This window comes from Dendrobates tinctorius, unplaced genomic scaffold (genome assembly GCF_039654945.1).
Source record: "Dendrobates tinctorius isolate UK_male_01 unplaced genomic scaffold, ASM3965494v1 ptg000028l, whole genome shotgun sequence".
Lineage (NCBI taxonomy): Eukaryota > Metazoa > Chordata > Amphibia > Anura > Dendrobatidae > Dendrobates > Dendrobates tinctorius.
In genome coordinates this window covers 27,098,891-27,119,893 of record NW_027361696.1, presented here as the reverse complement: position 1 = coordinate 27,119,893, position 21,003 = coordinate 27,098,891, and the positions used below count along the sequence as shown (strand labels likewise).

General features: G+C 44.4%; 1 protein-coding gene across 1 annotated transcript in view; it reads right to left on the bottom strand.

Annotated features, from left to right (window-relative positions):
- LOC141085246 (zonadhesin-like) overlaps positions 1-20,778 on the bottom strand; it is a 61,533-nt gene extending 40,755 nt beyond the window's left edge. The window contains exon 1 of the mRNA XM_073570518.1: positions 20,700-20,778. Within this exon, the coding sequence (XP_073426619.1) occupies positions 20,700-20,716 (17 nt within the window). The 5' untranslated portion in view covers positions 20,717-20,778. The remainder of the gene's footprint in view (positions 1-20,699) is intronic.
- Positions 20,779-21,003: the final 225 nt, after the last annotated feature.

Genomic DNA, 21,003 nt, shown 5'->3' with positions numbered 1-21,003 from the left:
TTATCCTCCATCCCATATTCCAGTGCCCATATACACATCACACATCCTCCATCCCATAGTCCCCTGCCCATATACATATCCTCCATCCCATAGGCCGGTGCCCATATACCCATCACACATATCCTCCATCCCATAGGCCCGTGCCCATATTCCCATCATACATATCCTCCATCCCATATTCCAGTGCCCATATACCCATCACACATCCTCCATCCCATAGTCCAGTGCCCATATACCCATCACACATCCTCCCTCCCATATTCCAGTGCCCATATAAAAATCACACATCCTCCATACCATAGTACAGTGCCCATATACCCATCACGCATATCCTCCATCCCATAGTCCACTGTACATATACCCATCACACTTCCTCCATCCCTTAGTCCCGTGCCCACATACCATCATACATATCCACCATCCCATAGTCCCGTGCCCATATACCCATCAAACAAATCCTCCATCTCATAGTCCTGTGCCCATATACCCATCACACATATCTTCCATCCCATAGTCCCGTGCCCATATACCCATCATACATATCCTCCATCCCATAGGCCCATGCCCATATGCCCATCACACATATCCTCCATCCCATAGTCCCATGCCCATATACCCATCATACATATCCTCCATCCCATAGTCCTGTGCCCATATACCCATGACACTTCCTCCATCCCATAGTCCCGTGCCCCCATACCATCATACATATCCACCATCCCATAGTCCCGTGCCCATATACCCATCAAACAAATCCTCCATTTCATAGTCCTGTGCCCATATACCCATCACACATATCTTCCATCCCATAGTCCCATGCCCATATACCCATCATACACTTCCTCCATCCCATTGTCCCATGCCCATATACCCAACATACATATCCTCCATCCCATAGTCCTGTGCCCATATACTCTTCACACATCCTCCATCCCATAGTCTCATGCCCATATACCCATCACACATCCTGCATCCCATAGTCCTGTGCCCATATACTCATCACACATCCTCCATCCCATAGTCTCATGCCCATATACCCATCACACATCCTGCATCCCATAGTCCTGTGCCCATATACTCATCACACATCCTCCATCCCATAGTCCCATGCCATATACCATCACACATTTTCCATCCTATAGTCCCGTGCCCATATACCCATCATGCATATCTTCAATCCCATAGTCCTGTGCCCATATACCCATCATATATCCTCCAAGCAATAGTCCTATGCCCATATAGCCATCACACTTCCTGCATCCTATAGTACCGTGCCCATATACCCATCACACATCCTCCATCCCATAGTCCAATGCCCATATACCCATCACACATATCCTCCATCCCATAGTCCCATGCCCATATACCCATCACACATATCCTCCATCCCATAGTCCCATGCCCATATACCCATCACACATATCCTCCATCCCATAGTCCCATGCCCATATACCAATTACACATTTCCTAAATCCCATAGTCCCGAGCTGGGTGGCACTGAGCAGGGAGTTACTGGAGATGTGCAGTAATGTAACCTGGCAGTGCAGCTCTGTGTTCAGCCGCTGATGATGCAATTTTCTACGCCGGTAACAGTAGAGCACGGCAGTAATATAGGACGGGGTGATTCATTTCTGTCATGTGATCTCTGCTCCTTTCTGGGGGGGCAGACAATGGCTAGGAGCATATGTTCCCAGGGCTGCTAGATTTTTCCCACCTGGTCAGTGTCTGCTGAGGGTTGTGGAGTGGGAAAACTCTTGCTCATAGCAACCAATCACAGCCCAGCTTTCATCTTTTAAACAGCTCTGGTGAAATGAAAGATACTTAGTGATTGGTTGCAAGGAAAACTGTTGCTCATAGCAACCAATCACAGCTCAGCTTTCATATTTTAAACAGCTCTGGTGAAAAGAAAGATGCTTAGTGATTGGTTGCTATGTGGAGTGGGCATGGCTTGGTATACACACATACATACATACACTCATTAAGGGTAGGTTAATTTTAACATTGAGAGATAGAATATCAAAAATAAATTCCAGAAAATCACATTGTATAAATTATATAAGTTTACTTGCATTTTGCAGTGAGAAATAAGTATTTGATCCCCTAACAACCATTAAGATTTCTAACTCCTACAGACCAATTAGATGCTCCTAATCAACTTGTTACCTGCATTAAAGGCAGTTGTCTTATATAGTCACCTTTATAAGAGACTCCTGTCCACAGACTCAATTAATCAGTCAGACTCTATCCTCTACAACATGGGCAAGGCCCATTATCTATCTATCTATCTATCTATCTATCTGTCTATCTGTCATGAAAATGTGAACCATTTTCCAGGGGTTCAAGTACACTTCCAGAACTTTCCGCTGCCCACTGGGACACACAGGCTGCCCTTTCCCCTATTAGGTTGTACAGTATACACACGAGCTGCAGTATCCAACCCCCTCCTTCTCTCCCTGCCAGCACTGTGTAATTCGATCTCCCCCTTTCCCCCTCCCTCGGCAAAGTGGTGTGATCAGAAACCAGCCTTCGTCTGAAAGCACATGGATCCTTTATGTATCTCAGGTCAAATATATTGGCGCAGAATATTCATAGAAGCAGGAAGCTGATATTTCTGGAAACTGCAGGGTTGGAGTTATCCACAGGTGGGTTTTGAAGATTTGGCCCCTATCCGGAGTCGAGAAAAGGGTTCCTGCCATCCACTAACTCGCAGGTAGTTCATATTTGGTATTGAAAGAACGTTAATTTCATAATAAGGAAACTGATAGTCCTGCTGTTACTCTGCGAGCCTTGTAGTTCAAGTTATGGCACTCAAACTTTTTCATAACTTTCAAAAAGGGGAGTGCATGCCATAGCTCCGCTCAATCATTGAGGTCATGGGACAGAGGGTATAAGGCTATGAAGCCCAATTAGGAAGTCATCATTCTGCCTGGGGATCAGCTGTGGCATGCTGTTCATTTTGACCTGCCACTCTGGGAAGGTCCCCTCCCCCTACTCCACATGGCATACCATCGACTGAGATATGCAAATTACTTCTTTTAATCCATGTTATTTTGTAATTGCTTGTATATATTGTGATTGTCTCATTTGTAACATCTTTTTATATTTTTGTAAACACTGCCTATTCTTTTTGGAGTAAAATCTATAATATTTACTAGTTCTGTTTTCCTTGCTCTATAAGCTTACTTGCCACATCCTCTGTGCAAAATTCACGCTACAGTGTGGGTTGGCTCCTGACCCGTTATTGTTATTCATATAAGAACCAGGAGCTGGTGGCAGTTAAGTGTACTGGGCTTTTGGGGAGACTCGGGCAATGACAGACGGAGGTTATTATGTGTACATTTCCCATCTGAGACTGGGGACATTCATACCGCCCTCCCTGCAGAGTGCCTATTAGCCAGAACACCACAATGTGGCCCTTCTGGTGACCACTTATCCTAGGTGTAGTTCCCTGACTGACCTGAGGATAAGGGGGCGCCAGAGAGCTGCAAGTTCCAAACTGGAACTGGAAAGTGGGATATAATAAATCCCCTGACGAACTGGGGGCAACCAAATACCACTCTCCCCTGGTTCATGACTCTATTATCTATCTATTATCCATCTGTATATTATCTATCTATTATCTATTTATCTATCCATATATTATCTACCTATATCTATCATCTATTATCTATCTATTTTCTATTTATTATCTATCTATTATCTATGATATATCTATCTATTGCCTTTCTATCTATTATCTATTTATCTATTATCTATCCATCTATCTATTATTTATCTATCTATTACCTACAGTATTATCTATCCATCTATTTTCTAACTATTATTTATCTATTAACTATTGTCTATCTATTATCTATGTATCATTATCTATCCATTGTCTAACATTAACCATCTATCTATTACACAGGTCAACAAAAAAAAAATTTTTTTCTGGTGTCCAAAATATTTTAATGAATTTGGGGTATTTTTGGGGTGCTGATTCTGAATATGCTATCAGTTTTGCCAGATTGGCTCAAGTTTTTGAGATTTTTGGTATCTTATTTATAGCACTTGTTGGTAAATGCGACGCATCATCTCATTAATTTCTTTGGATTAGTACTTGAACTGAGCAGTTCTCAATATAGTTTTGTGTTAATTAGTGTTCTAAAAGTTTGTTCATAGCTTGATTTTTGCACTAACTTTATGTTGTTGTCTGTTTTCCAGTGAAAAGCATGAACTCATCAAGAAGAAGTTGTCTTAACGATCCAGACTCATTCTGTTACATTTGTGGTGAATATACACTGCCAAAACATAGAAGAAACATAACAGACTTCGTTAAAAAAGTGTATTTTGCCTATTTTGGGGTTATGCTTGGGGACCAAGACAAGTTTTGGGCACCACACATAGTGTGCAAAGCATGTATCGAATTATTACGAAAATGGAGCAAAGGACAAAGAACAAGCTTCAAATTTGGTGTTCCAATGGTGTGGAGAGAGCAAAAAAATCATCATGATGACTGTTATTTCTGTGCAGTGCAAGTACAAGGATTCAATAAGCATAAGAAACGAAAATGGGAGTATCCTAACATGGAATCTGCAAGAAGGCCTGTCCCTCATTGTGAAGATGTGCCTGTACCTGTGTTTACCATGTTACCTGACCTTCCCCCACCTGATGATGATGAAATGCAGGGTATGGAGCTAAGCATTAGTTCTGGAAGTGAACTAGAATATGAAGGAAGTTTCAGAACACCTACGCAATTTACCCAAGGAGAGCTCAACGATCTAATAAGAGACCTCAACCTCTCAAAAAGTGCATCCAAACTTTTAGCTTCAAGGCTAAGTGAAAAAAATTGTCTGACGCCTGGAACTAAAATTACATCTTACAGGACCAGAGAAGAAGCACTTCTTCCATTTTTCTGTGAAGATGACCTACTTGTATATTGTAAGGATATTCCTGGCCTGATGCTGCAAATGGGTTTACAAGTATATCGTCCTGTAGACTGGAGGCTTTTCATAGATAGTTCTAAAAGGAGTTTGAAATGTGTTTTGTTGAACAATGGCAATCAGTGTGCATCTCTTCCAGTAGCTCACTCAACTAAACTTGCAGAACAATACCAAAATGTCAAAATGGTCTTGGAGAAACTGTGCTACCATGAACATTCGTGGCTGATATGTGTTGATTTAAAAATGGTCAACTTTTTACTTGGACAGCAAAGTGGATACACAAAGTATCCTTGCTTCATCTGCATGTGGGATAGTAGAGCAAAACATCAGCACTGGGAGAAACTGAATTGGCCTCCAAGGGACACCTTGACAGTAGGAGCATCAAACATAGTGAACGAACCTTTGGTGGACAGGGAAAAAATCATTCTACCACCACTTCACATAAAGTTAGGATTAATGAAGCAGTTCGTCAAGGCATTAGACAAAGATGGTAATTGCTTCATGTACATCTGCAGATCTTTCCCTGGTCTTAGCAGCGAAAAACTGAAGGCAGGAATCTTTGATGGTCCTCAAATTCGGAAACTCATTAAAGATTCAAATTTTCCTAAGGAAATGAATGACATTGAAGCTGCTGCATGGTGTAGTTTTGTGTTGGTAGTGAAGAACTTCTTGGGAAATCAAAAGGCAGACAATTATGAAGAACTGGTACAAAACATGCTATTGAGATTTAGAAATCTGGGTGTACACATGAGCATTAAATTGCATTATCTTCACAGTCACTTGGACAGATTTCCAGAAAACCTTGGAGATTTTAGCGAAGAACAAGGGGAGAGATTTCATCAGGATATTATGGTGATGGAGGAAAGGTACCAAGGCAGATGGGACAGACATATGATGGCTGATTACTGCTGGAATCTACAGCGTGACTGCCCCAATAGCTCACATAGAAGAAAATCATATAAAAAGCGCTTTTCCAGCGATTAAATGTCTCCTATCTTTCATGTCTTGTTCATTTTTGAAGATTACTTTCTAAAACTAGTTAAAATAAACTAAAATCAACATTTACTTTGTTAAATTTATTGTATTCATGACAATATCAATAAAATTAATGCGCGTGTAGCAAATTACGTCTTTTTTTTTACACATTTTACGAAAAATCTCAAAAACTTGAGCCAATCTGGCAAAACTGATGACATATTCAGAATCAGCACCCCAAAGTTACCCTAAATTCAATGAAATATCTTTGGCACCAAAAATGCTGTTGACCTATCCATCTATCCATTATTCATCATCTATTATCTATCTATTGTCTTTCACCTATTATCTATTATCTCTCTATTGTCTATTATCTATCTATCTTATATCCATCTATTATCCATTAATCTATATCTACCTATTGTCTATTATCTATTATCTATCTGTTATCTATTGTCTATTGTCTATTATCGATCTATTATCTTTTGATCCATCTATTTATCTATCTATTTATCTATTATATATCTATATCTATCTATTATCTATCCATTATTTATTATCTACCTATCTATTATCTGTCTATATATCTATTATCTAGCTATTGTCTATTATCTATCTATCTATTGTCTATTATCAATCTATTATCCATCTATTGCCTGTTATCGATCTATCTATTATCTATCTATATACAGTCATGGCCAAAAGTTTGGAGAATGACACAAATATTATATTTTCACATGATCTGCTGCCCTCTGGTTTTTATGTGTGTTTGTTAGATGTTTTTATCACATACAGAAATATAATTGCAATCATTATGAGTAACAAAAGGTTATATTGACAGTTAGAATGAGTTAATGCAGCAAGTCAATATTTGAAAGTGTTGACCCTTCTTCTTCAGGACCTGAGCAATTCTCCCTGGCATGCTCTCAATCAACTTCTGGATCAAATCCTGACTGATAGCAGTCCATTCTTGCAAAATCAATGCTTTTATTTTGTCTGAATTTGAAGGTTTTTGTTTGTCCACCCGTCTCTTGATGATTGACCACAAGTTCTCAATGGGATTAAGATCTGGGGAGTTTCCAGGCCATGGTCCCAAAATCTCTATGTTTTGTTCCCTGAGCCATTTAGTTATCACCTTTGCTTTATGGCTAGGTGCTCCGTCATGTTGAAAAAAGCATTGTTGATCGCCAAACTGCTCTTGGACAGTTGGGAGAAGTTGCTCTTGGAGGACATTCTAGTACCATTCTTTATTCATGGCTGTGTTTTTAGGCAAGACTGAGAGAGAGCCCATTCCCTTGGCTGAGAAGCAACCCCACACATGAATGGTTTCAGGATGCTTGACAGTTGGCATGAGACAAGACTGGTGGTAGCGCTCACCTGGTCTTCTCCGAATAAGCTGTTTTCCAGATGTCCCAAACAATCGAAAAGGGGATTCATCAGAGAAAATGACTTTACCCCAGTCCTCAGCAGTCCACTCCCTGTACCTCTTGCAGAATATCAGTCTGTCCATGATGTTTTTCCTGGAGAGAAGTGGCTTCTTTGCTGCCCTCCTTGAGACCAGGCCTTGCTCCAAGAGTCTCCGCCTCACAGTGCGTGCAGATGCACTCACACCTGCCTGCTGCCATTCCTGAGCAAGCTCTGCACTGCTGGTAGCCTGATCCCGCAGCTGAAACACTTTTAAGAGACAGTCCTGGTGCTTGTTGGTCTTTCTTGGGCGCCCTGGAGCCTTTTTGGCAACAAGGGAACCTCTCTCCTTGAAGTTCTTGATGATGCGATAGATTGTTGACTGAGGTGCAATCTTTCTAGCTGCGATACTCTTCCCTGTTAGGCCATTTTTGTGCAGTGCAATGAAGACTGCACGTGTTTCTTTAGAGATAACCATGGTTAACAGAAGAGAAACAATGATGCCAAGCACCAGCCTCCTTTTAAAGTGTCCAGTGGTGTCATTCTTACTTAATCATGACAGATTGATCTCCAGCCCTGTCCTCCTCAACACCCACACCTGTGTTAATGGAGCAATCACTGAAACGATGTTAGCTGGTCCTTTTAAGGCAGGGCTGCAATGATGTTGAAATGTGTTTTGGGGGATAAAGTTCATTTTCTAGGCAAATATTGACTTTGCAAGTAATTGCTCTTAAGCTGATCACTCTTTATAACATTCTGGAGTATATGCAAATTGCCATTAGAAAACATGAAGCAGTAGACTTTGTAAAAATTAATATTTGTGTCATTCTCAAAACTTTTGGTCATGACTGTATATCAACTATTATCTATTTTTCTATTATATCTATCTAGTATCTATCTGCCTATTATCTATCAATCCTTCTATTATCTATCTATTATCTACACACGTGGTCAAAATTGTTGGCACCCCTCGTTTAATGACAGAAAAACCCACAATAGTGACAGAAATAACTTGAATCTGACAAAAGTAATAATAAATAAAAAATCTATGAAAATGAACAAATGAAAGTCAGACAGTGCTTTTCAACCATGCTTCCACAGGATTAAAAAAAAAATAAAACTCATGAAATAGGCCTGGACAGAAATGACGGTACCCTTAACTTTATATTTTGTTGCACAACCTTTTGAGGCAATCACTGGAATCAAATGATTCCTGTAACTGTTAATGAGACTTTTGCCAGGTATTTTGGCCCACCCCTCAAGAGCAAACTGCTCCAGTTGTCTTGTGTTTGAAGGTTGCCTTTCCAGATGGCTTGTTTCAGCTCTTTCCAAAGATGCTCAATAGGATTTAGGTCATGGCTCATAGAAGGCCACTTCAGAATAATCCAATGTTTTCCTCTTAGCCCTTCTTGGGTGTTTTTAGCTATGTGTTTTGGGTCATTATCCTGTTGCAAGACCCATGACCTGCGACCGAGACCAAGCTTTCTGAAACTGGGCAGCACATTTCTCTCTAGAATCTCTTGATAGTCTTGAGATTTCATCGTACCCTACACAGATTCTAGACACCCTGTGCCAGATGCAGCAAACAGCCCCAGAACATAACAGAGCTTCCAACATGTTTCACAGTAGGGACAGTGTTCTTTTAATTTTTCCATCTGTGAAATTAGAGCTGATGTGCCTTGCCAAAAAGTTCCATTTTTGTCTTCTCTGTCCATAGGACATTCTCCCAGAAGCATTGTGGCTTGTCAACATGCAGTTTGGCATATTCCAGTCTGGCTTTTTTATGATTTTTTTTTCAACAATGGTGTCCTCCTTGGTCATCTCCCATGAAGTCCACTTTGGCTCATATAATGACGCATGGTGCGATCTGACACTGATGTTCCTTGAGCTTTTAGAAGTTTAGAAGTTTTTCTAGGCTCTTTTGTTACCATTGGTATTATCTGTCTCTTTGATTTGTCATCAATTTTCCTCCTGCTGCCACGTCCAGGGAGGTTGGCTACAGTCCCATGGAGCTTAAATTTCTGAATAATATGTGCAACTGTAGTCACAAGATCATCAAGCTGCTTGGAGATGGTCTTATAACTTTTACCTTTAACATGTTTGTCTATAATTTTCTTTCTAATCTCCTGAGACAACTCTTTCCTTCGCTTCCTCTGGTCCATGTTGAGTGTGATACACATTATGTCACCAAATAGCACAGTGAGTATCTGTAGCCCTCTATACAGGCCACTCACTGATTCCAAGATTGTAGACACCTGTGATGCTAATTAGTGGACACACCTTAATATAACATGTCCCTTTTGTCACATTATTTTCAGAGGTACCATCAGTGGCGTAACTACAAAGTTATGGGCCCCGTGGTGAACTTTCAAATGGGGCCCCCCATGCCAAAATACACGCACATCTCTGCTCTGTACACCTTGTACAGACGCAGCTCCTCTCTGTCCACCTCGTAGGCAACCGGCACCGCTCTGTACACCTCATACACGCGCGGCTCCTCTCCGTCCACCTCGTACACACCCGGCTCCGCTCTGTACACCTCGTACACACCCGGCTCCACCCTGTACACCTCCTACACACGTGCGGCTCCTCTCCGTCCACCTCGTACACACCCGGCTCCGCTCTGTACACCTCGTACACACCCGGCTCCACCCTGTACACCTCCTACACACGTGCGGCTCTGCTCCGTACACCTCGTACACACATGCGGCTCCGCTCCGTACACCCACGGCTCCGCTCCGTACACCTCGTACACACACGGCTCCGCTCTGTACATCTCGTACACACGCGGCTCCGCTCCATACACCATGTACACACATGACTCTGCTCCGTACACCTACTACACATGTGCGGCTCCACTCCGTACACCTTGTACACACGCGGCTCCACTCCATCCAAAATTGTATACACACAGCTCTGCTACAGCTACACTGTAGACCCCTCCTTACCCCATACATAAACTTACCTCATCCAGCACCATGACAACCAGCACAGCAGAGTCCTGCAGACACGGAGGCTCATGATCATGTGACTCCTGACTCCTCCCCTCCTGTGACCTCATCACAGGTCCTGTGCCACAGAAGCGAACATTATTGCAGGCTGTAAGGGGCTGACGTGGGTCTACCTGGGAGGGCGAGGATGGGGTGCATGGTATGGGGGGGGCGTGACGGCTCATGCAGTGCAGGAAGAATAGAGTCCCGGGTGGGACACGGGGGGGGGGTCAAAAACAGGACTGTCCCGTGAGAATCGGGATGGTTGGGAGGGAAATATGGTCTGACCTGCTGGGCCCCTGACTTCCCTCGGGCCCGGTCGCAGTGGCGACTACTGCGACCGTGGTCGTTATGCCCCTGGGTACCATCATTTCTGTCCAGGCCTATTTCATGAGTTTTATTTATTTTTAAATTCTGTGGAAGCATGGTTGAAAGTACATCTGAGTTTCATTTGTTCATTATCATAGATTTTTTAGTTATTATTACTTTTGTCAGATTCAAGTTATTTCTGTGACCATTGTGAGTTTTTTTTCATTAACAGAGGGGTACCAACAATTTTGATCACGTGTGTAACTATCTATCTATCTATCATCTATTTATCTATCATCTATTTATCTATCTATCTAATATCTATCTATTGTCTATCTACTATCTATCTATGTCACACGTATATTTCCGTTTCTAGCTGCACTTATTTTTGCAGCTTCGGCCATCCACTTTCAGTTGTCACCTGGTGACACAGTCACAAACATCCCTCTGCGCAGTGTGGCGTCTTCTACAGTTAATTACTGAGGATGGACGACAGGTGAGTCACTCATCAGGTGATACACCCAGTGAGACATAGAATAAACTTGCCAAAGAAATCATCACCAATGACAGAGTGCAGTGGACATGTAACTCCCCATACTAACATTTTGAAGGTCCTCCAAAAAAACATTAACTACTTCTACACGAAAAGAAATCAGTAAAGAAAAAAACAACTTGACCAAGACTTGATAAATGATTATTGATTAAGGCCGAGCCAGGACAATTTGCCACATATCAGGCACACGCACTATATGGAGAAAAGTATGTGCCCCCTCCAAACTGCCCTTCTGGAGCTTTTCCAATGTCTTATCCTACATCCATAGTCCACTTCACTCCATCAAGGTTATTTTCTGCATATCATATGTTTTTAATTAAATTTTGGTAGTCATTTCTCAGGTAATAAGGAATTTAACTGGCTTTAATATACAGGAGCTCCAAAAGCAGAAGTCAGAGTAGTTCTCTAGTTGCTCTATGAAAATTGTTCGTACAATGCTCACAAACCTCTTATCCCCCAGTACCTGGGATACCAGAAAGATTCTTTTAATGAGAACACTAAGGGTGTGTGCACACATTGCGGATTCTGCCGCGGAATTTTCTGCGCGGATTTGTCTAAATCGGCAGGATTATTTGCGGATTTTCTGCGGATTAGCCTGTGGTTTTCCCCTGCAGTTTGACAACTGTCATGGAGCAGGTGCTAAACCGCTGCGGAATCCGCACAAAGAAGTGACATGCTGCAGATTTAAAACCGCAGCAAATCCGCGCAGAAAATTCCACACCATGGGCACTGCGGTTTTCATTTTGCATTGCCTTTAATGGTACTGTACACCGCAGCAGAAACTACTGCGGATCCGCAGGACCAAATCCGCTGCGGATCCGCAGCAGAATCCGCAACATGTTCACACACCCTAACCAATCTGCTTACATTTCATCAGATCTAGTAGGACCTATGTATTTAGATCTTTAAAGATCCACAGTACAAAGCATGTAGGGTGCCCAGGAAAGCGAGTAAAGGCCACTTTGTGCACTGGTTGGAGGTTTACGGATTTCTGATGTCTCAGTTGTGGTGGAATTTACCCGTAAGCTCCAATAACGACATAATTACCTCTAATTAGTCAATCAGTAGATATTTCTCTGCAGCAGATTTGCCTGAGTCACCGGATCTCTTGGCTTTGGTATTCTGGACTTCATGAGAAAAGTGACCTCATCGATGTGTGAGTCTTCCAAAGATGACCAACCCAAAAGAACTAATGAATGCCAACTCTGAGCCTGGTTAACCCTGAACCTTAGCCCAGATAAGTGAAGGAAGTTTCTCCAGCATGGATGTACTGTATCTGACATTGTAGCTATTTGTTGTATAGATTGTGTTGGGCTCGGTTCACAAGTCCAGCTGTCATTCTTTTGTCCTAAAAAATAAACTGGATTCATAGCTCTCTCTCTCTCTCTCTCTCTCTCCTTTTCCAGGCTGCGATTCCTTTAACATTCTTCATTTGGCGGATCCGTCAAAAAAACGGACGGGTGGCATCCGTTGTCATCAGTACTAAAACGGATCCGCTATCCGTCCTTTTGGCGGATTTTAACTGACACAAAAAACTGAAGTGTGAAAGAGGCCTTAGTCATTGCTATTAACTAGATTCTATATAAAAGCTATTCTCTATTAATACTTTCATAAGGCACATTATAAAATACTTCATATCAAAACTTCAATAATTCTTGTAAGTGCTGGACACTGCTCCCAGCCGGGATCTCTTGCAGTGTCCTTTTGGTAGGAGCCAGGCTCCACGATGAGGTAGTTCTTATCCATAAAAGGGCTATGTAAAACCAAGAGAGGGCACCTAAGGAGGTGCAAACTATTTACAATGACAGTTCCGGATCACTCAGCGTCCATGATCTCCACAGTTCAAGTGTGAAAAACGCTGCAAATAAAACTGGGCAACAAAGCTGGAAACATCATGATAACCAAAAAAAATAGAAAAATAGAATAACAGGAAAAAACAGGCACAATGGCGCAAATACCCTCCTGGGTAACAAAGTTAGTTATTCCTCTTTAATGGTGTTCCCTTCCTGGGGTACTGGAAGCTGATGATTTGGACTGTTGCTTCCAGGGAAGAACTTCTGGACATCCTCGTCCTGTTGATTGGCCACAAACTGCAGGTATTCTATTTCTCCTGGTGCGAGATTGGCATCAATTGCTGCCTGTACTTCTGAAGAAGTTGCAATTGGTACCAATGGCTGTGGCTCCTCCATTTCAGGCGGCACTGCAGTTAACAGTACCTCTGCCTTGATTTTCGGCCTGACGTCAGGTGTCACCGGCGTCTGTGGGCGCTTGCAGGGGGAGAGGCGGGGGTCCTGAATCTGTGGCAGAGGGAACCCGTGATGCATAGTGACTCCCATCAGCTGCTCAGACTCTTCTGCTGAGATCAGACGATGTCGAATGGGACGCGCTTGTTCCAGTCTCACTCTTTTCAGCAGGGCTTTCTTCCACTTCCCCATCGCAGTAAAGGGCCTGTCACACTAAGCGATATCGCTAGCAATATCGCTATAACGTCACTGGATTTTGTGACGTTATAGCGATATTGCTAGCGATATCGCTATGTCTGATACTTACCTCCGACCGGCTCCCCCGCTGGTTATCGCTGATCGCGCGAGAACGTCCTGGGCCGTTTCTCGTCGCCAGCTTCCTGCTGGGCTTCCTGTGGCGCCGACGAGCGATGTGTGGACGCGGGCGGGAGGACGTCAGGATCGCCTCGTCTGACAGGTATGTAACGACCCCCGACCCCTGCTATGTTGCTGTGAGATCTGCCTGTGTGGCAGCTCACTAGCGACCACTTAGCGATGCACCAGCGATCCTGACCGCGTCATATCGCTGGTTGGGATTGCTGGTGCATCGCTAAGTGTGACAGTACCTTAAGCTTAGTGCTCCTGAATTGAGAGCATAGCTCATCTAATTTTCCCTTGTGGAGTTCAAACATGCCGGCCTCACTATGTGAAAACTCAAGGGGCAACCCGTTGGGAGGGGCAGCGGTCATACCTGGAGCCTCCTGGCAGTGTGCAACGTTCTCCGGCGCTGTTGGACCCAAGGTCGGGGACGATGGTGGGGCAGACGGCGGCTCCTGGTCCGCAGGGGTCTCCGGTGTGACCTGCGCAGCCGCGTCAGGTCCAGGCGGGAGCTCAGCTTCCTCTACTTCAGCTCCCCAGCCCTCAGAGAACTCCTCTTGGTAGGCCGCACTCTGCCACGGTGACAGCGGAGAGGTGGTGACAAACGCTGCCGGTGGTGTTGCAGTGGCTGCAAGCACCACAGGGCCTGCCTGGGGGAGAACCGGTGCAGCAGTAGCGGGTACCGGTGACTGGGGTACCGCTGATGGAGGCCCCTCCTGGGCGTGCTGCCAATTCATCCTCCATAACGCCTCCTGCCTCAGTCGCAGATGGGTGTTCAGCTGAGCTCTCTCATCCTCCAGCTGCTGACGGTTCATGCCGGAAGCCAGATCGGAGCCTTCAGCCATTACGCCGGGGAGATTCAGCTCAACCTCCCTTCGCTCTTCAGGCCTCCTCTCTCCTTCCATCATGGCATTCTCTCTCCCTTCTTCTTCCTGTCTGGACTCTTTTCCTGCCACCAGCTCTCGCTCCTCCTTCTGGGGGCGGCGTCTTCTTCCTACTCCTCCATACCATGCCAGTATACAAACCCCTCGGGGGGTGGGCCATGTTGCTGTCGCATAGAAGTTCAGACAGGGGAGGCCCAGGATAGTTCACGGTCTTTTCTTAGGACCACCCATGTTGTCACGCCCTTCTTCACCGCGCCGGCGGCCATTTTTAGCATTCAATTCACAGTCTATCAAAATGAGTCTTTTGCACATTTCCACAAACTTGTAAGTCCAATAAATTGTAGGCACACAGTACCCGGTGGCACCGGGCTTCGTCATCCTGTCCGTGATGCCAAGTTGGGTCGTCCTCCCAGGGCTGTGGGGGGTACTCGGTACCGGGCCCGATGAGCTTCAATGGGAGATGTCACAGCAGCTGGGACCCGGCCCATGTAGAAAGGGGAAAGTCTATGAATGATTTGTGACGCCACCTGTGGTGTTCAGCAATGAAGATGTAAGCCGACGCTGCAGACAGATCCTCTGGAACAGATAGTGTGGTGCAGCGATGATGTTACAGCCCTCCATAAGCAGTGCTGTAGTCCCAGAGCAGAGTAGGTGAAGTGACACAGATGGTGTAGTGTCGGGCGCAAGGGATGTAGCATTGCTGGGCGGGTTGGCGCAGGAATAAGTGGAGGACACCAGGGCATGTAGTTTCAAAGCTTTACTCACAGTCTGTTGCAGGTACAGGTGCCCGCATCCGTGCTGAGTCCACCTGGTCAGGAGCTCAGCCAACTTCCAGGCAAGATGAAGTACTCCTTTCCAACACTCCGCCAACATATGTGCCTTTTCTGAACGTCTCCTCTTATACTGTAGCGCCTTTGAATGAAGTACTCCCAGTACTGAGTTACACTGGAGTTCCTTAGGTCAGATGTTCCTATGAACTCTACTTGTACGGCAGACAGCTGTAGCCTGCTTCGGGGACTCCTTACTGCCTAGTCCCGGCTCACTATCGTTGCTGTTGTGCCCCCAAGTCTTGTGTGGGAATAAAGTGGTGACAACTTCTATTCCTCTGGTGTCTGCTGCAGGACCATTAGTATCCGTACTACCTCGGGGACCGGGCCCCGGACTTGCGCTGTGAACTTGGAAAGGGTTCTCTTTTCATACCCTGATCCTTAGCACTAGAACTACTGGTATAGTCATTTTGATTACTTGCACTTTTTATTTATCTTCTGTGACTACATTTTTCGGAATTCCGGCTTGAGACTCGGTGACTTTTCCTCAAATAGGATGTGAAAAAAGATTTTGTGACAATAAATAATTTTGGTGAAAAAATTGCGCGTTTTTTTTCCAAATTTATCTTAACTACTAAAGGTAGTCATTTTGACTACCTACTATATTTTGCTGTCCTTTTGTCACTAAATGTTGCTGTAAAGTTTTGTGCATAATTTTTTCACTGTATCTTATTTACCCTGATGTTCATATAGATGTAGTTCAATTCAGATGTCAACTTTTCACATTTTCCTTGTGTTACCTGGTTCTATTACTGTGTAATGCTGAACTGAAAAGAGCTTGTTTGTAATACTGTAGGCTCTTATCTTATGCTAAAGAAGGGTGTTGTTTTTCTCTGGTCCTAGCAGTAGACAGTAGTCTGGATAGTAAGTTTACTTTCAGTTCAGCTGAAGAGACAAAGAGAACACATGCAGACATAAGAGCTCAAAAACTCATATAAGTATATAGCAACATTTCATTGTCATATTATTTGATTATTTTGTACTGTATAGTGTGAAGCAGCAATTTGTTGGGGGGAAAAACTATATTTGCATACAGCTTGATGTTATTAGTTATAGTTTACAGCTAGAAAGAATAGTTTATCAGCAAATGGGCAATATGCATGAATATAGCAATAATGCAATGTAATGGTTTATGATGCGAAAACGATAAAAATAACCTGTTTTTTTTTCATTTTTCTTTTGTTTATAATCAACCATGTTCACATGCAGTGTAATTCTGCGAAAAAATGTATAAATTAGCTAAAACATCAAGACTTTTATAGGTCCAGTCAAAAATGAGCGAACATTATATTTGTACAGTGGTAGCGAACAGAACAGCAGGGATATGTTACTGGTGATTCTCATTGTATGCTGTGTTATATGAATATATACTGTATATATGTCCAGGACTGCTATTTTCTGTTCTAGTTTTACAATGATCCTAGCAATAAAAGTTGTAAAGGACCCCCTGCATCTACCTCAATGAATTGTTAGGAAAGAGTTTAGCTGTCTGTCAACTGATTCAGCCCACCTACGTTTGAAGGTTGCAGAACAGTTATTATTTCTTTTAGTTTTCATTTCATTTCTATTTTTCAGCAGTGCATAATGAAACAAAATATGGAGTAGATGTAGTAGATCAGATGGCACGCAAATACACCACAAGAACATGTACTAGGAGATGGCCTGTTCACGCATTTGAAAATACCTTAGACTTAGCGGGTATAAATGCTTGGATAGTATACAAGGAGATGACCCCCGAAAAAATGTCACACTAGGCATTTTTTGCAAAAGCTTGTTACAGAGTTGAGTGGTCCTTATGTTATATCTAGGGGAAAGGGTGGCATGTCCCAAGTTGCTACATCTTCAGATGTTATGCTTCAAAAAATTTTTTTCCAGATAAAAGAAAAATGCAAAAATAATAGATCTGTTGGCTATTGTATGACTTGCCGTAAGTCTTTGTGTGGGCAATGTACTGCCATAAATGAAAGACGATGCCTAAAATGCGAATCAACAAATGTTTAGAAGGTCAATTATGCCGTACTTTTTAGGAGGAGAAGGAAAATGTAGAATTGGAGCTGAATCTCAATAAAACGTTATTATGAAGTACAACCGGAATCAACCCAGTGGCCTTCTTCAGGTACTGAGGAGAAGGAGTACTGACTGACCTAGTAGTCATTTTCTCTGCTTGTTGTTCTTGAGTTGTTGTTTATATGTGTGCACTTTAATAATAAATGATTGTAAAACGTCTATTATTATTGTTTTACTTGTTTACTTTTAATTCCTGTAGAAAAATATGAAAAATCAGAAAGAAAACATTCCAAAGCATTACTGTTGGATCTCACAATAATAATACATTAAAAAAAATATAATTATTAATAAATAACCACAAATGAAACTCTAAAAATAAGCGAAAACAAGTCAGTAGTCAGAATGACTACATTCACTAGTTCTAGTTGGGGTCACGAGTCCAGTAGTTCTAGTGTTGGTCCTCCTATTCTCCTTACGTTCCATACTAATCGTTCTTTCCAATGGAGAATCAAGCTTCCTTTCTCTGTCTCTTTCCTGTGCCAGCAGACCCAGATCACTGTGGCCTGCTACAGTACTTCCTTCTTCCATCCCTCTCCTGGGGATCTTCTCTGTCTCACACTCTGTCCTTCTACATCCTCACTCACTGACTGAATGAATTACTGAATGACTGACTCAACTCTTCTGGGTCTTTTATGTAAACTCAGCTCCACCCACCTCCCCGCACGTTTCGTGTTCCAAGCAGGGAGCCACCAAGGGGTGTTATGCTACACTCCAAGCAGGGAGCCGCCGAAGGTGCTTTGCTACACTACTTTGTGGTGTGGGGTGCAGGTGTTGGAGTGTGGTCAGGTGTCTCCACCTTACCTGGATGGTGGGGTACCACACCTCAGGAGGAGGTGCAGTACCTCTGTGGCGACCGAACCCTCAGGGGCGCCACATAGACAGAAAAAAACACATTTTAGACACACAGAAGTAGGGGACATAGTATAGATGGCCCAAACGTTGGTCTACAGGTGAATGAATGACGTTGATCACAACAGATTATGGCACTTATTTGTATTTGTTACATTGTTTATTATTTTTACTTTTTCTTAATCTCATGATCGAAATGTTTGTCATTAATGTTCCAACCCTTTTGTCAATCTATATCTGCAAATAACAGGGTCCAATTGCAGTTTATCAGTGAGTGATCGAGTCACGGGGAATATTCAATACATCACATGTGCACTGTAACTGGATCAATGTCATGGATGTTAAAATAGATGGAACTGATTGCTCATTATTGGGGCAAATGACAAGCGCACCGAGCAGAACCCACTGGTGTGATCCAAAAGTATGCGCAGATTTAAATTTGACAAGAAATTTTGATTTGCATCAAAATTTAATGCAAATATAATATTTCTTATTTTGATGCTCACTGGTCCCACCAGGACAGACCCCGTCCGATCCTGTGCGAGTTCCAGTACTGTAGGCACAATGTCCTCATCCATAATAGAGTCACTGACATTCCACCACACATCGTGATGATACAACCAACCATCTGGACGTAATTACATCATCACCATTGTAACCTTGTGTCGTCACAGCATGATATCAGAAGCCTGCTCAGCATCGGACGCTAAAGAGCGCAGTGTGAACATGGTGCAAGATGAAGCTGTATGAAGGACCGGTGTAACAGGCCAGATTAACCCCCCGCCCAGAATATACCCGGGGTTAAAGTGGCCTAGGCCAGAGCATACACCGGGTATATTCTGGCCTAGGCCAAATTATACCCCGGGGTATAAATTGACCTAGGCCAGTTTATACCCCTCTGGGCCACACTATACCCCGGTATATTATGGCCTCGGCCAAACTATACCTCAGGGTATAAATTGGCCTAGGCCAGTTTATACCCCTCCATGTCAGAATATACCCCAGCTGCTGTAGATCAGATATTTCACGCTTTTGAGAACCATCAAAATGGGGCCCCAGGCAGCACATGGTTGGGCAGAGACAGCAAACGGGGTCCCAGGCAGCACACAGGGCACCAGACAGCGCACAGGGGCCCCTGGCAGTGCAAAGTGCCCCAGACAGCACAAGGGGCATCAGGCAGCACACGGGGGCCCCAGGCAGCACACGGGAGCCCCAGGCAGAGCACAGGGGCCCCAGGCAGTACACGGGGGTCCCAGGCAACGCACAGGGCCTCAGGCAGTGCATGGGGACCCAAGGCAGTGCACAGGGGCCACAGGCAGTGTACAAAGCCCCTGGCAGTGCACAGGGCCCCAGGCTGCACACAGGAACCCCAGGCAGAGCACAGGGGTCTCGGGCAGCACACGGGGGCCCCAGCCAGCACACAGGAGTCCCCAGGCAGCACACAGGGGCCCCAGTCAGCACACAGGGGCCCCAGGCAGTGCACAGGGCCACAGGCAGCACACAGGGCCCCCAGGCAGTGTAGAGGGCCCCTGGCAGTGCATATTGCATAGGGGCTCTAGACATCGCACAGGATTAAGTGATATACTCAAGAACGGGGCCCCAGACATCACACAGAAGGTCCCAAACAGCACACATGGGGGCAAATACAGCGTACAGGGGGGCAGAGATGGCGCTGTCTCTTCCCCCCTTGAGCGCTGTCTCTGCCCCCCTGTGCGCTGTCTGTGGTCCCGTGCGTTGTCTCTGCCCCCCCGTGTGTTGCCTGGGGCCCCTGTGCTCTGTCTGGGGCCCTGTGCGCTGCCTGGGGCCCCGTGTGCTGCCTGGGGCCCTGTGCACTGCCTATGGCCCCTGCACATTGCCTGGGCCCCTGTGTACTGCCTGTGGCCCCTGTGTGCTGCCTGGGGTCCTGTGCACTGCCAGGGGCCCCTGTGCACTGCCTGTGGCCTCTGTGCACTGCCTGGGACCCCTTTGAACTGCCTGGGGCCCCATTTTTGATCGTTCTCAAAAGCGTGAAATATCTGATCTACAGCAGCTTGCCCGGAGGGGTATAATCTGGCCTAGGCCAATTTATACCCCGGGGTATAGTTTGGCCTAGGCCATAGTATACCCGGGGTATAGTCTGGCCCAGAGGGGTATAAACTGGCCTAGGCCAATTTAACCCCGGGTATATTCTGGGTGGGGGAGTTAATCTGGCCTGTTACATTGGGTAATAAAGTATGTCTTCTATCTTTTGCACATTTTTTAAGTATAGCATTTCTATTGCTTCTTTTGGGCCCAGGCTATATTTTTAGCTTTACCCCAAATCATCACCTTTTGACATACCTAGATATTTGTTGCATGGTGCTGAACCCCTGGGCATTTGTTCTTCTGCTTTATGACCGGTATGTGATTTTCTGTGCGCACCTTATGACCATTATGAGGGTGAGTGACCATCAGACCAGTTGTGGTCATCAATATGAGATCGGTGGAGATTCGGCTCCCCGCACCTCTGCTGATCATCTGACTGAAAGCATCACAGTGCCATATATTGTGTAGTGGCTATAAGTGGTACTGCAACATTTCCCTTGAATAAGGCCTGTTTCACACTTACATTTTTTGACATCAGTTGCAATCCGTGAAAAAGGAG